Consider the following 16,345-nt stretch of genomic DNA (forward strand, 5'->3'; position numbering starts at 1 on the left):
GAGTAGATTGGGGAGTGTCCTGCAGAGTGTAAAGATGGTCGGCCAGTCTTCAATGCTACCAGGGGGCAGGAAGCCTGCGTGCCAGTCTGCCTCAGAGCTCACTTCAGGCTTCCGGTGTGACGATGTAGGCAGCTGTGGTAAGATACTGGCACCAAACTCCTGTCGTGTAAACCAGTAGCATATCTGACCTGTAACTTTGGATTCAGAATAGATTTTGTCCGTTAGCATTTTTCGTAATTTAGCTTAGTATGTTTGGTGCCACTATAATAATTTAAGGATTACCAAATCCCTCCTTGAATATCAAGTTGTTAACATTGATTATTTACTGAGAGTTAAGTACAGTACAACTTAGAGGAGTGATCTTTTGAAATATAGTATTAATTCATTTACAACTGTATGATTATAAACTATGTAAAGTTTGGGGATTTACTCTAACCTCCTACATTAGGACAGTCTTGTTATGCTCTCATTCACTCACACATCTCTCTGGCTCTCGCTCTCTGGCTCCTACTCTATCAGCTGACAGTGGGCGATTTCGCCACGGCCTCCCTCAGCCAATCATATATTTCCCGTCAAACTTTAAAGACCTGTTCTCTTCTGTGCAGTCAGCTGTCATTTCAGAATCGATGTGACCCTCCTCCCCATTCATCAGCACATCCGGTGCTCAAGGTTTCTCCTACTGAGCTCAGTGAACTCAGTCCCACGCCACATGTCATCATCTAGATCTACAACCTGCCCCTACTCTCTTCAACACCCCCACCAGTGTCGACTCTCCAAAATCTTTACTTTGCACAATTTAATAAATGTATTTGTTCACTGTAAATTAAGTTTCTCCTGATTGAGCAACCTTTGCCTACCTGTATAAATGTGTCAATTATCTCCAGTTTGTTTCAGTTCTCATATTTGTTATGTTTTATGTTATGTTTTATGTTATGTATGCTATTTTATTTCAAACTAATTTGCAATCATAAGAAGGTTGGTCTCGAAAATATAGTAGAGAAAAAAGTATTTTAAGTGTGTTTTCTAGACTTACACTGGTTATGAAAAAAAGTAGGAAAATAATCCTTGTGTTGATTTTGGAAGTTTGACCAAGCTTCAAGATCTGAGAGACAATCATGATTTAAGAGTCTGCTTTTGAACAGCAACCTCCTGGCTTCCGTGTAGTATAACTCAACCTATCCACAAACATTTAATTAAACGTTGGAACGCCTCACCTCTACTGCAATGAGTTCGGTGGTATGGGAAGTAAGGGTTGTCTGGGCCGGTACAAAGAACGTAGATGCAACAGCACAATACTGTGGAAGAATAAATATCAGTGCTAACAGCAACAACTCTGTGAACACAAAAATGACTTTGATTAAACTAAATTACAAACTGTATCGCATCAAACAATGAATTCAACAAAATGGAAGTTGGATGTTCATGTGTGTACTGAGGAAGCTTTAGACGCTGTTAGAGACGTTAAATAAGGAAAAACATGAATTGAGTTTGTTTTACCAGGCTGCTGCTGTTCTTCTTTGACTGGTGCCATTTCTCCAGTAGTTCTCCTACTAGAGAAGAAGATATTCTATCTTCTGCTGACAATATGTTAACTTATGGTCACAATATAATTGATCTATCTCGCGCAGGAAGAGTGTAAAATCAAAATATTAAATCTTTCAGGACGTGCAGCACCTGATGCGTCCACACTGAGCATGAAGGCATCATGTTGAGAAGAGCCAACTCAAAGTGAACCATGTTAACACAGTGTGACTGCACAATAACCACAGAAATAGAAAGTTTGACTCTAGAATATTCTGATTTTTCTGATTGTGGTGTTTGCAGATGGGATGGGGTTATGTGAATATAATGTGTATTGTTTTATTTTAAAGAAGATTATAAACTTCATGTCCTCACAGTCTGCCATGACACATTTTAATTTCGACCTGTAACATCCACAGCTGATAGTCTTTGTGACGTGTGACAGTTTATTAAAGAAAATGAAATCTACTCAAACTGAGGATAGATAAAACGGCGCTGATGCCAACTTAACAACGTAAACACCCGAGAATGAAACTGCTGCTTGATGAAGACGTGATTTGGCCACTGCCATGAAAGTGACCGTATCCAACACCGCCCTCCTTTTTGACCAATCACGATCTGCGCGTGGAGGCCGGCTGGCATAGAGAAAAAGCAACAGGGGGTCTCACTCTGACCCTATTCCTGGGTATCACAGAGTGCCGACGTTCCTTCTCTTCCGAAACTTCTCTTTCCACTTTTCGATGGTCTCTCGGCATGATAAAAGGGATTTCTATCCCCAATCATCGCAAAATATGCATGTACTTTAATAGCCAATACAATTCTATTTCAAAGATATTGAATTACATTTAATTTGCATAGCCCAATAAAAAAAAAAAATCACAAATTAGCATTGGAGGGCTTTCTATCCGTGTGATAGATGTCATGTGTACAGAATGAACAACACAATAAAATAACAATATCGAATCCAAAATGATACATATAATAAGAGTATTAAAAGCAGTAGTAGCACAAATATTAGCAGAAATAATAATAAAAAAACAATACAATAATAGCAGCTGTGGATTAATACAATGATAATGACAATAAAGGTAGCGATCTATGTTACAAAATATATTGTTCATGGGATAAAATTGTTGAACGAGTATTATATTCTTTTGTTTTGATCCGGTACTGAAATATAATTTGTGAATCTAATTTAGAGTACTGATAAAACCCGTGTATCATGTGTCGGATGTAAGAAAGATTGTGGGCGGGGTTACGGCTAGATAGCCTCTATTGAGAGTGATCCCCTCACTTTAATAGACGATCTTCGCGCTTTGCCCTTCCTGGTTAGTTATAACAACAGCGATGGCGGCTGCTGCACGGTTCTTCGTCCGAGGCGCACACTCGAAACTTTCCATCTCTGGCGTTGGCACCGGCCCTCAGAGCTCTTTTGCCGCCACCCTGCTGAAACTGTCGCCGGGCTCCAGCTCCAGTACAAAAACACAACGGAGACATGTCGCGCACTTTACCTTCCAGCCTGACCCCGAACCCACACAGTATGGTGAGTGGCTGGTTAGCCGGCTAACGTTAGCTACTTTAACAGGACATACTTGTGTAGCGCTGGAGGTTCTTCACAGTTTAACTGTTAAGAAAGTCAAGTGACTCGCCAGCATTGAGAACTAGATGTGAAAGGGTTGTATTTGTGATGTTTACTCAGCTGTCAAACCGGGAAAGAGACACATCTGTCACGGCATTTGACCGACCTGACGCGGTGTGTAGACAGCGCTTCTCCCTGTTTCAAGATGTCAAGTTCTAGGTGAACGTGCATTTTGAGTGTCCTCGTATGACCTGTGTGAGTTGCACGTTAGACCATGATTGTCTCCAAACTAGCTGCGATGTCCCAAAAACCATCAGGTATAAACAGGTGTTCAAGGTGAGCGCAGAGAAACTTTCCCCCGGATGAATGTGGAAACATCCCTCTACTGTCAAAACTCTTCACATGTCACATGTGTGTGTGTATATGTGTATATATACACACATACATATATACACACACACATACATATATACACACACACACATACATATTTACGTGTGTACTCTCATAGTGTGAGACGGTCCCATGAGCTCATTGTTTCCTCTACATTTCAGTTGACCAGGATGTTGGCACTCAACACATTGTTACTGGATCCAGTCAAACAACCTGTTGGAATGTCATCTATTCCTTTTCTATAACAAAGAATTGTTTCTTTGATTGAAGGCAGTTTGCCAAATTATCTCAATGTGGTTTATTTCCTGCTATAACTGGTATGGTCACTTGCAGTTTGTGTACTTTTGTTTGTCAAATGCAAAATAATGAATTATTGCTTGTGTTAAGTCCTTATTTTAAATGTGTTTTCTCTTTCTTAAAACCTTTTAGGCCCCACCGAGAAGATGAACATGTTCCAGTCGGTTACAAGTGCTTTGGACAACACTCTGGCCAGTGATCCGACAGCAGGTAGACATGTTACAGTGTTTATTAGATGGACATCTGTGAAGGGTCAACCCTTTGATCGCTTTTTAAATCATTCTCTTAACCTTGTAAGACGAGACACACGCGAGCCATGCAGAAATGTTGCACTACAATGCCTCACATTTGAAGTATTTAAAGGTTAGAGATGTCTAATAAAACATTGCACCTTTTAAAATACTTGATTGTCCTGCTAAATTAATCTGAATCTGTGTCGCAATGGGATAACTGTGTGTCCAATGATGTATACATCACTATACAAATACTAGATATAATAAGATATAAGAAATGTGAGCATCAGCCCAACAATTAAAAAATAATTGGGATGACCTAGTAAATATGCTAACTTGAGCCTGTTGTACAAAGTATGTCACCCATGACATCCAGGTCTGGAAGAGGAGATCGCACGACAAAGTGCATTCAGCCCGTCAGCAGAGTGGAATATAAGTCCAGTTCACATCAGACAGCTACACACTTTATTTCAGCAGATTCTAAGAACCTATACAAGAAGGGGAACTTATCATACCATTAGACTATAATGGAATTTGATGTAACCGGTTGTGGGGTCATGTTTTATTCAGGAAATGTTCAAATTCTTAAATTGCATTCTCATAGTAATGAGTCCTCGGTGTTACTCAAACCAACGGGCCTCATGCGAGAAACCACTCGTCAAACACAGCAGCCACTCTGATTAAGTGGCTGCTGTGAGGGATTTAAGAGAAGTTGCTGCGTTCACTCATTTTCTCGTTTTTAATTTTCTCTTGGGTATGAACACGATTAACGAGTGGGCGAGACTTGTCTTAATAGCCTTGTGCAAACAGTCTGCTCTTATCCAAGCTTCAGTTTGTCACTAATGGATTGTATATTTTATACAGTTCTAATTATAATACAATTCACAATTGGCTATTGATGCTATTGTATGATATCAATATGAAGATCTTAAGCTGTAAAACCACTTCAATTCTGCACTAGCTGAAGGTTAATTTGTCTCTTTATATAATAAGATCAGTGAGAAGTGTAACCATGGATGCCTTAGCGCGTCCGGCCCTTGATAAGAGAGAGCTTGTGTTTAGACTGCATCCTGATATTGGCAGAGGCGGATGGATGCTTCTTCATATGCAGGTTTATGTACGTGGGATACACAATGCCTGACAGTGCAACATCACCTATTATGACACGTGTTCTGTAGTCTATCTCCGGGATGGAAACCTTCCCTTTACCCCCTCCCGTTGCAGACGTTTTTTTCACATCGCAGCATTTCTTTTTTTTTTTTCTGCCAGTGACAGTATGACCCTCAGGTAGACGTAGCATTGCAGCGCTTGTTATTTTTCCCCATTCCTTGAATTCAACAGGTCCTTTAATTCCACTGCTGACGGTGTTCAAACATAGATTTTCCTTTATGGATCTTCCATGTTGCCGTGTTCATGAATGAAGACGTCTAGACATGTAGGACAGGATGCGTAAATGGTGTCATTGAGGGTTAATTGTGCTCATTTACACTTCTGGTGAACGTGCACTCATTTATGCATTCACAATCCTGTGTTGTGTGTTTCCCTGCAGTCATCTTCGGGGAAGACGTTGCCTTCGGTGGAGTGTTCCGATGCACAGTGGGTCTGAGAGACAAATACGGTAAGATGATCTGTTCTCTGCCTGCATTAGAAGAGTTTGCCACCAGGTGGCAGCAGAGGACTGTGAACAATCTCGCCACTTCCTCTCTTGCGAGGTCATATCCCCGTTCACTGTTCACCTCGAGGACCAGAAGGATCCGTTTGCACTTATTTGTCGTTTGTAGCAGAGGAGCCTGACCAACGAGACACAGTGAGCTGGTGAGGAATGTCAATGCCCACGTCTGAGTTTGTTTTAGGAAACTGCTCCTTTTACTCTGGTGTTCAAATGTTGCTCGAGACGTTGCTAAAATCAGGCCCACCGAACTAGTTTAATATGCCTCATGTGAATATCATAAGTCTTTTAAAGGGTAAATCAGCTCTGAGTTACACACAGAAAAGACTGTTCTCCATGGATTCATTCTTTCCAGCAGGTAGCAGTCGTGGTACACGTTGGCTTATTACAGATGTATCAGAGTTGGCGCATGTGTCGGCTAACGAGTAGCAGGAACCGGCAGTGCAGACGTGCCGGAGATGTGTTTGAGTTCATTTAACTGATGGGCCTTTTTCACAGCAGACATTTTGACTTGTCACAGTAGGAAAAAACAGCGCAGGTGCTACTTATAGATTTAACAATGGCTCCATTCAAGTGTCCCGAGTGAGCGGTGACATTGAGCCGGCATGCACGATACCAGGAACCTGAAGCTGAAGCAGCTAAATGGAATTCAGCCATCAAATCATAGTTCCTTGCATTAGGATGTTAATAATTAACCGTGGCTATCAGAAACAGTTACAAGAAATATTAAAGATTTAAAAAAAGCTGAGCAAAACTCAGAGGAGCGGCTTGTCACATAAAGGAGAATATTATGGTCCGCTTTAAAGGTGTGCACACCTTAAGTGCGCCTGAGCTGGAGCTGTTGCTAACATCGGGGCTAACCCGCTTCACTTCAAACGTCAGCTGGCTGACGAGCAAGACACGGGAACTCAGCTTGGGTCTCCTCACGATTCTCGAGGAGCGGTAGCATTTATTCACCAACAAACAAACTGTACACACACACTGCACTGCTACATTCACAGCTGGAACGTTACTTCACACGAGCGGACGCTCCCCAACGCTACGCTGGGGTTGCAATAAAGATTATGCCAGGCAGACTCCCAGCTGACAACCTCTCAGCTGAACTAATTGATGAGGTGGAAAACTTGCTGCCTGTTTTTGCACAAATGCTGCAGCTGGCGAAAAATGATGGATACAACCTGTTTGCATCAGGTGAAGTTCGGGTCGCGTTGCTGTAGTGGTATTGGGTGCGGTTGTATCAGATGTAGTTTTACAACCATGAGCACAGTATCGAACCCGTCACCCAAAACTGGTATGGGTGCATTCTTAAGTCTGTCGTTGACAGACAATGAAAAATCCATGACAAGACATGGCAACAGCATTGAGCTGTTTTCTATATAGAATAGGCTATGGGCAGGCTCAAGCTGGATGCCGAGTAGACCATATATATATATATATATATATATATGTATGTATGTATATATGTATATATGTATGTATGTATATATGTATATATGTATATATGTATATATGTATATATGTATATATGTATATATGTATATATGTATATATGTATATATGTGTATATGTGTATATGTGTATATGTATATATATGTATATGTGTATATGTGTATATGTATGTATATGTATATATATATGTATATATATATATGTATATATATATGTATATGTATGTATGTATGTATGTATGTATGTATACTGTATATATATGTGACCAATTTTCTCTTGATTTATTGAAAATTCTGTTATGTTTTGACCCAAATGATTTTTGTATTCAGTAAATCTGGGAACAGCCATTTTGCAGCCCGATGTGTCTTCAGCTAAATTCCGATCCTCTAAAACTAGATGACTAACCAGAGCACAGAAACGCTGCAATGAGGGTACTTAACTGTTCTTTCCTTGTTTATCCTGGCATAAAAGCAGCATCGCCTAGATGTCAGTAGATTGACTTTTTTGTGTGCGCGTGTGCGCGTGGAGTGTCGAAACCACCCCACAGTAGCTGGCTTTGCCTTTTGTTTTCATTGACGTCAGAAGTGTTGACCTTTTTGGAGAGGGATCATTATTTTCCATCTCGTCCTTGTGTACAGTGACGAGCGCAAATCTGTTTTTATCCCCCTCACCGCTGAAAGGGATGGCGCACACCTTTTGCCACTCGCATCCATTATACATAACAGAGGTTAATGCAGGGCGGACACTATATGAATGGCTTTTTACGAGGCGGATGCATTCGCCTTGGTGATCCAGCCCTTCCGACGCTGGCTGCCGGCTGCCTCTGACGGCCGTTTCTCTGAAAACAACCGCACAGATTGACCCCATACGCTCACGACGTGCTCTCCCTGATGTGTGCAAACATTTTGACTGTTAAAATATGCATTCTAGACTCGTGTGAACAGCTGAGGCGCAAGCGTCAACCCAACGATGCACGTGATATTCACACATTGTGATATTGTTGCATCCCTTGGTTGTGTTTTTCTCGTCATTAACTGATTTATTTCTCATTGTTTTGATGACACAGAACCACACACACATATTAGTTGGTGTCACTTTCACATGGAGCTGCATATTTGAGGCAAAGCACAGTATTTGGATCGCTTCATTGTTGGTTCCTCGCAGGGTTTTGGGTGCTAATCGAACCCCGGGGCAGAGCAGGGCACGTGAGCGCAGAGTTTCACTGCTGAGAAGACGGAATCTTTTTCGCGAAACCGAAAAAGACTGGATTAGCAAATGAGATGAGAGCAAAAAATAACAACTCTCGACCCAAATTTAGAGTCCCACTCTTGCGGCTCTTTTTCAGATTATAGGGTGGAGGATGGAATTTTTAATTTATTTCTTTTTTCTGTGGATGGATTTTCGGGCTGCATGGCACTTTGAGAGAGTGTTCTTTGCAGTGTCATTACATGTGCAGCGTGGGCCTTGTTCTGTTTTAAGAAGAAAGAGAAAACCTGCTATTCCTTAGACACCCTCTAGAGTTGTGGTCAGTGTTCTCAATTACATGATGAAGTACAATGCACTGTTTGGTGATCCCAGCCTGCAGTGATCTCTTCCTCCCTCACCCAGCAGCCACAGGTCCACTTCCACTACTACCGCTTCATTTACTTAAAAGTGTTCTCCTCCTCTCCACCACTGTCTCCCCCCCCCAGGTAAGGACAGAGTCTTCAACACTCCCCTTTGTGAGCAGGGGATTGTGGGATTTGGCATCGGCGCAGCTGTTGCTGGGGCCACAGCCATTGCCGAGATCCAGTTTGCCGACTACATCTATCCTGCTTTTGACCAGGTAAGTCGGGCGGCAACTAACGATTAATCTGCCGATTTTTCTTTTTCTTGATCGGTCTCTTTGTCTGTTAAATGTCTGTGGAAAAACAAAAACTGTGAAAAGTGCCTTTTTCTTAATTTCTTAAAGCCCAAGGTGACGTCTTCAAATGTCAGCAGTCCAAAAATCTAAAGATCTTCACTTTACACGATTTCATTTCTTTCACATTTTGGAAGCCCAAACCATAAACGTTTGTCCTTTTGCTTAAAAATTGACTGAAACAATCTAATAATCAAAGCAGTTAAACTTTCTGTCAATCGCCTAATCTGTAAATCGATCAATCGTTGCAGCTCTACAGGTTCATGCTGTCGCAGATTAGTACAGTGCAACAGAACTATTGATGTCGTAGAGACAAGAAGTCCCCTAGATATTTGTACACGCTGCAAAGTGCCACCTGCAAGTTGAAATGTAATTATCTTATGCGTGTTTTAATGTTGACGAGGTCCAGGAAGAAGCTCTCTCTTTGCAGCGGCACGTTGCATGTACTCTCGTTAAAGGGTTAGAGCGGTGGAAAGTACGCTGACGTAACTCCTAAAGCCGGCCTCGTGCACCAAAATCCTTCTCGGAGTCATAACTTGGACTACGAACTTGGAAAAGCTGGACGCACAGACATCATGCAGTTATTGTTGGATCAGAACACTGTGATATATGATATGGCTCAAGGAAGAAATTAAATATAATGGAGCCCCTAAAAACCTCAGATTATTTAATGAAAAAAAAACGTCCTGTTTGCATCCCCCAAAGCATGATGACAACTGCAAAAATCTAAATATATGAATCACTAATGGCAAAAACGCTGTGAACACATTTTATGTTGGTACGAAGGCTCAGAACAGCCCATCTACATGGTTTTTAGATGCAGTTCCCTCACACGCTATATGATGGCATATCTGAGTGACCTAACTATTCCTATAAAACACCAGCGGATGGCTGGCCAAGACATCGAGTGACTACGCCAAAGGCCAGTGTAAAAGCAGCTTTTTAAAGGCTGAAAATGTCAACAGAAATATACTGTGGCAGCTGTCTCTAATCAGAAGGTTTCATTTATGTGTGAACGATACTACTACTACTTCTTTCTATGCCGCGAGAACGTAGAGCTAAGTTGTTCTCTTCATACCTGCCTGATGTACGAGAACACACATCTGCAAAGGCGCTGGACTGAGAGCACGCAAACAAACCTGGTCCAAGTCGGCGGAATGATGAATCGGTAAAGAACATGGTTGTGTAATATATCTTTGCATCCATGTGACGCGTACCAGACCAGTCCTATGTATGTGATAACCCCCTATGCAGATGCAGTTTTATTTGAGGAGGGCTGAGGCTTCCTTGCAAAGGTCACAAAATTCCGTATCTACAGAAACACTTGAAAGAGAGAAACTGCTAATCCGGCAGCCGCTTATGTTCTTGATTTTATTTATTGTTCCGACTCGTCTTCTGTCTCGTTTGTACATCATATTCCCTGTTGCGTGCAGGTGTTTGATAAACAGACCTCAAATTGTCTATCGTCTCATGTTCTACAATCTAACTCTGTAGATCTGTTGACAAAAGACGCCCGTTCTGTGTCTTTCCCGAGGAAGGTTAATGTGGCGTTAACAGGCTGAGCAGGACATCGGGCGGCGCTGCTGTTTTACCGTGCACAGCACACATGCCGAGTATCCTTGCCCCTCCACAAGATGAATGTGAGCCCCCGCTATGTCGAGGCAACATAACAGAATGTGTGATAATGGGGCCAGTTTCTAAGAGAAATCCTGCTGCGATGCAGAGCCACAGTAGATCAGATCTGGTGCTGCTCTCCTTCTGTGTTCTCACTTAAAAAAACGGCGCCGTCCAAACTGACCTGAGAGAGGCATAAAAGCTGAATTAACAGCCCACCTGAGGTTCAGGGTGGAAAACTTGGGACACCTTTTTGGAGGATGCCCAGTGTCAGAAACTGTAGAAGTAGGTAAAAACCAGACACTTGAGGTTATTGTACTCGTTAAAAATATAATACGGTTTGTAAAAGCTTTAATAAGGGGAACAGCAGAGAGAATGGCTCGGCACATGAAGTACCCACAGGTGTGGGTTTTTTATCCATAAACATCTTGTAGGGGGCTTTTTTGCTAAATAGATCTGCAATTGATTAAACCAGGATACACTTGAAAGAACCTCATAATGTTTACGACCCAGATGTCCCATAAGGATCACTAACGTTTCTTCTTCTTATGTCAACCAATAATGTGTGGTTGTGTTAACCTGAATTACATTGGTCTCCAGATCGTCAATGAAGCAGCCAAGTACCGCTACCGGTCTGGCAACTTGTTCGACTGCGGCAGCCTCACCATCCGAGCTCCGTGGGGGTGTGTCGGCCACGGGTCACTCTACCACTCCCAGAGCCCCGAGGCCTTCTTCGCCCACTGCCCTGGCATCAAGGTCAGCCATGTGGTTCATTCCAGATTCTCTTTTCTATTTGATTTCCTTTTTAGAGAATTGTTGTTGTTTTTTCTATTTGTGCAAACGTCTTGCTCCAAAACATGTGAAAGAAGGTATTCTGGGAGACCATCAAGGTGTATACATAGCTCTGATTCCATTTGTGAAGCGCACTCCCAATTTGAAGTCCTCAGTTAGAGTCACGCTAACACAACCACAATACTGAAAGTCACTCGACAGAGTAAATACAATCCGTTCTAATTATATTGATTGACAGTGTTCCAACAAGTAAAAACACGAGAAGAACGTCTTCAAGCTGAAACAACAAGTTCCCGGTTTCTCATTTTTCCCCGAAACACTTCACATATGGTCGGCACACAAAGAGGAAACCTGCTGAACGTTCGGAAAAAGTAACAGGAGGACTATTTAATCAATGTATTACTTTACTACTTTATTCAATCACATTGTCATTGTTTCAAGAAGGGACTAAAGAAGAGCAGAACCAGGGCCACCAGACGCCTAGTGAATAAAACCTGCACCAACCATGATCTAGAAGGACAACATGTTGGACAACTAGAAATAGTGAGGAGATGAGATGGGGGGGTCAAGGTGACAAGGGTGAGAGGGAACCCCAGGATTAAACCACTATCTAATCTTTCTTCACGTCAAAGCTTACATTTACTCCCAAGAAAAGGTGCTCTTGCTCTGTATGAACAGAAAGTACTGTGGCTCTTCTCTCCCCCACAGAGCATCTTGGTGTGTATATACTTATTTAAAAAAGAAATGCTTTCGCTGAGACACTTTGAACCGTAGAAGCAGTTTTTACTACAATTCCTTGTTAGAACTGTCCACTCAACCATTCATTGCCTTCAAAACTCCTCCAGACTCAAACACTGGAAGTGTGACACGGTGTTGGTAATTCCTAATAACAAAACCTTGAAAGAATATTTTGGAAACGCCCACGGCAACTTCCAAACCTTATCTGGAGACGACCTGTCATGTTTGTTTTCATTTGCCAATGGAAGCTCAGCTGTTTTCTGCTCCATCTCAGCTAAGTCAAAGTTCTTCAAAACAAACTAGAGGATTTGTTTCTTCCCCGTTCACTCTGACCTAACAAGCTACGGGGACTGGAAAAAGAAAAACGGTTGGTTGTGCACCATTGTGGTGGCAACTGGAGAACAATAACTATCCAGTCACATAAATATAGTTGTATCTAAAGTTCATGCTCAATGCTAAACACACCTGTAAGCTTCAGGCTTGTACAAAGTCAAGAGAGAGCTTGCTACTTTGATTCTGTGTGAGAACAATAACTCACTCACACACAGACGTCTTAACTCCTCACAGAGATTTGATGCAGGAAGTTTACTCTGAGTGCTGATAGTTTCTCTGAGATGTGCTCAAAGTAAACAAGTTTGAATGTCAAGATATAAATTCCCTTCCTGCTTTTAAAAAAAGGAAGAAAAACAACTAAGCATACATATAATCATCATCAAAGTATCTCGCTCACCACAGAGCGGGAATGACTGTATGGTTTACGGCTCCAGTTCATCCACTGTGAGTAACCACCACTGAGGGCAATAAACATGTTCTTCTGGCAGCGTCAGGCGGATAAATGTTAATATTTGTGCAAACAATCGTCTCTGTTCGCTCCATCTGAGAGTCGGTCCCACCACACAGTCCGACAGGCTTGATGCAGCTTTGGACCAGTGTTGTCCTGATGCCCCAATTATGACCGAAATACCATTTAAGAGATTTAATATCCGACACAGAGAGACGCGCGTTGATGTGAAGAGTCTTAGTCCACTCTGTACATTAAGCAGTTCAGCAGATACTCTCTTGCTCTGGAGCCCTTCTACACTACACACAATGAAATGAGATGTGAACAAGTTACATTGTAAACATCCGAGTTGGTTATGTTTCATAAGTAAGATTGTTTTAACATGGTTACTGGTTCTAATACAGTGTGCAATGTGTCCCTCAGGTTGTAATACCTCGTAGTCCAGTGCAGGCCAAGGGACTGCTCCTCGCCTGCATCGCTGACCAGAACCCCTGCATATTCTTTGAGCCCAAGATCCTGTACAGATCAGCAGGTAAGCACGGCTGTCTGCGAATATGGATCTTAAGTCGACTTCAACTGAGCTCGGGCTGTTGCGATTTTGTCGACTAACCGATTTAGATGATTTTAATCGAAAGATCTGTAAAACTGAGTCCCCCCAAAAACAATCACATAAAAACAGCTACTTTAAACCCTGTGTTTACCAGAGATGTGCTCACGGCTTTCTTGGAAAGCCATCGTGCCTCGGTGGACTTCGATCCGTTTGTGCAGACCCCTTATTGAAATGTTCTCCCCCCTTGTGAGGCAGGAAAACAATCAATATGCCTGACTGCAAACAATGCGAGTTACATCAGCGGGGACCACGAGTGCGAAGCAGGCGCTCTCAATGGGCTGTGAAGTGTTGACGGTGCCCAGCTGAATCCTCCTCCTCTGCGGAGGGAACATCAGTGTTGAGGCCAGCATGGCTCTGGGCAGGCTGCCTTGCGAAACGGTGTCCAGCAAAGTGGTAATAAACTCTTAACAGTTGTCGGCAGCTGTTGCAAAACAGTGCTGCCTTAGCTACATGATGTTAATTTGGTATGTACGATTAAGACAGCGTTGGAGGCTCCTAGATGATGACCGAGCCTGTCATGGTAATGAAAGACAGAACTAGGAACAGATTGGTACGACCAGCCTCCAAGCAAAAATATCAGTTTTCACAAGTTTTTGTTAGTTTTCCCGCTTTCATAAGAGCCAGATGAGATTGGGAAATATTGCAGCCAACTGCTGCGATTGTTTCAATTATGGCACTAGGTTGGTGATCATTGTCCAAAACATTTCTCATGTCACAGTGCAGTCGGATATTAAAACCACTCCTCGGCTCAAATGGAGTGACTCCAATCATCGCGTCTCCTTCGTTTTTGCTTGAGTTTTTTTTTATTATCAAAAAGCAACATGATGTATAAGTTTTAAGTCCCAATCACAGCAAAATTCATTTCCACACCCTAAATATTTGGTTCTACTGTAGAAGCGTAAAAAAAAGAAACTCTACACAATAGGTTGGTAATAGGCCAATAAGTTCACATAGTTCATAGACAGTTACATAGACAAATGCAGTGCTCAATCAAAAAGTGCTTGCCCGGAACCGACCGATTGCCTGGCCTCCGGTATTGCTGTTGCAGCTTTCTCAAGAACCGCTGATCCAAACAACGTCACACTCGACACTGAGCTTCCTTGTGTCCTCAGCAATGCACATGCCAAGTTTAAAGTCGATCGGATAAATGGTTGTCCAGAAAATCACTAACAAACACGTCCCGTAGATGTCGGGTCCGTCTTGCTTTGTCTGTTCTTGAATGTGCTGTCGTGAGCCATTAGGAAGAGTAAGAGTGAATAGGGGGCCCTCTCTCTCTCAATACACTACACAGTGTGTACACAAAGCACCTCCATAATCCTAAATATGTCCCGTAGATCTGAAGAGCTTGCACTTCCTTGTGTCCTCAGCAATGCATCCACCAAGTGTGAAGTGGATCAGATGAACAGTTGTCGAGGGACAGACATAAAGACAGAGACTCCTTCCACTTTAGTTGGCTGTATCTGTACCACGACTCCTGTGTCTGCAAACCATTCCTCTTTTTGTGGAGCAGTTTATATTCCAGAGAAGCTTGACGAAGACTGGATCGTTTAACGGAGATCATAAGTTGCGACAGCCTTCATTTCTTACTTTTACTTTCTGGCTCAACATTCCCTCAAAGGTCAGCACTGTTTAGACAGCTGGCTGTGGATCAGTGTTGAACTGCAGAATGAAATGAATTAGCCGGGATTTACTTGGCACCTGCGAGCAAATACTTATCGCAGTGAGTTCGGTGGAATGAATTTATTTTGCTTTATTTATTTTATGAATTTAAATTCCTGTGTAGCCTTTAGATTTATAGACTACTAGTTACATGGTAATACATGATGTCTTGCCTTTTTCCTACTGTTACGAAACACAAAGTGTAGCAGTAGAATATATGAGAAAACATAAAGGCAGATACTCCATGTCGTTAATACCTCACAGCTGTGGTGGACTAATAGACTTTGACTAATCTGTCAAAGCCGTGCATGATTCAGAGACTGGGGGGAAAAAAGAATGAGCTGACATTTGATCGGTCCATTTGTGAAAATGCACAGCGCGGTGGCAGAGCGAGTCACTGGGCATGATACCACGATACAAGAATGATGCCCGAGACTGATGTGGTTCAACAGGGCAGCCGAGAGCAGGTGTGAGTTCTTGGCAGTGTTGTTGTTCGTATTGGCACTCGGTTGATATGGATATTGTTTTATTTGCCTCTCGGGAAGTGATGAGATAGCACATGAGTAATATGCTGTATGTAAGAGAGGTCTTGCCTGCCAGGTTATTTCTTCCAGCATAGAATGAACATATCGCTTAATGCTTAACATGTGGTTTTTTTTTCTGGATGTTTTTTTTTAAGGTTCTTTATGTTTTAAGAGCTGTGTGACAAATCACTCATCTGTCTGACACAGGGGGGCTTAGTGCTGGTAGCGTTTCAGGAGTTACTTTGGTTTCCTTATGGGTCAGAGCGAGCCAGCTCCCGGGCCAGGTCCACATGCCTGTAATGATCTCTGCCTGGATTCTGAAGTCATGCTTTTAATTGCAGCAGCCTCTCTTTTCTCGTGCAGAAGAGGATAAAAAAAACAACACACATTTGTCTCATCAAGCCCACACTGTTTTAGCGAGGCCTGAGGTTCCACTTATTAAACCCAACCTAGTTTTCATAATTCAATTTTGACGTTTCTGCAAAATGCTATTATTCCACTCTGAGGGCCTATTTTCTGTCTCGTCTGGACGCTTAAATACAGGCGTTGCGTGTGATTCACGCGAGCCCTTAATGTTGTTTTAATA

At 42.3% G+C, this 16,345-nt stretch overlaps 1 protein-coding gene across 2 annotated transcripts in view; it reads left to right on the forward strand.

The window, feature by feature from the left end:
* The first annotated feature begins 2,838 nt into the window (after nucleotides 1-2,838).
* The window catches only part of bckdhb (branched chain keto acid dehydrogenase E1 subunit beta), a 46,793-nt gene continuing 33,286 nt past the window's right edge, over nucleotides 2,839-16,345 (forward strand). The window contains exons 1-6 of one of the 2 annotated variants that reach the window (XM_076096452.1): nucleotides 2,839-3,064; nucleotides 3,923-4,000; nucleotides 5,573-5,641; nucleotides 8,833-8,966; nucleotides 11,256-11,411; nucleotides 13,390-13,498. In XM_076096452.1, the coding sequence (XP_075952567.1) occupies nucleotides 2,869-3,064; nucleotides 3,923-4,000; nucleotides 5,573-5,641; nucleotides 8,833-8,966; nucleotides 11,256-11,411; nucleotides 13,390-13,498 (742 nt within the window). In that variant the 5' untranslated portion in view covers nucleotides 2,839-2,868. The remainder of the gene's footprint in view (nucleotides 3,065-3,922; nucleotides 4,001-5,572; nucleotides 5,642-8,832; nucleotides 8,967-11,255; nucleotides 11,412-13,389; nucleotides 13,499-16,345) is intronic. The other variant, XM_076096451.1, reaches the window with a different exon arrangement.

Source organism: Anarhichas minor, unplaced genomic scaffold (assembly GCF_050575085.1).
Source record: "Anarhichas minor isolate MPS153535 unplaced genomic scaffold, ASM5057508v1 ptg000022l, whole genome shotgun sequence".
NCBI classification, from domain to species: Eukaryota; Metazoa; Chordata; class Actinopteri; order Perciformes; family Anarhichadidae; genus Anarhichas; species Anarhichas minor.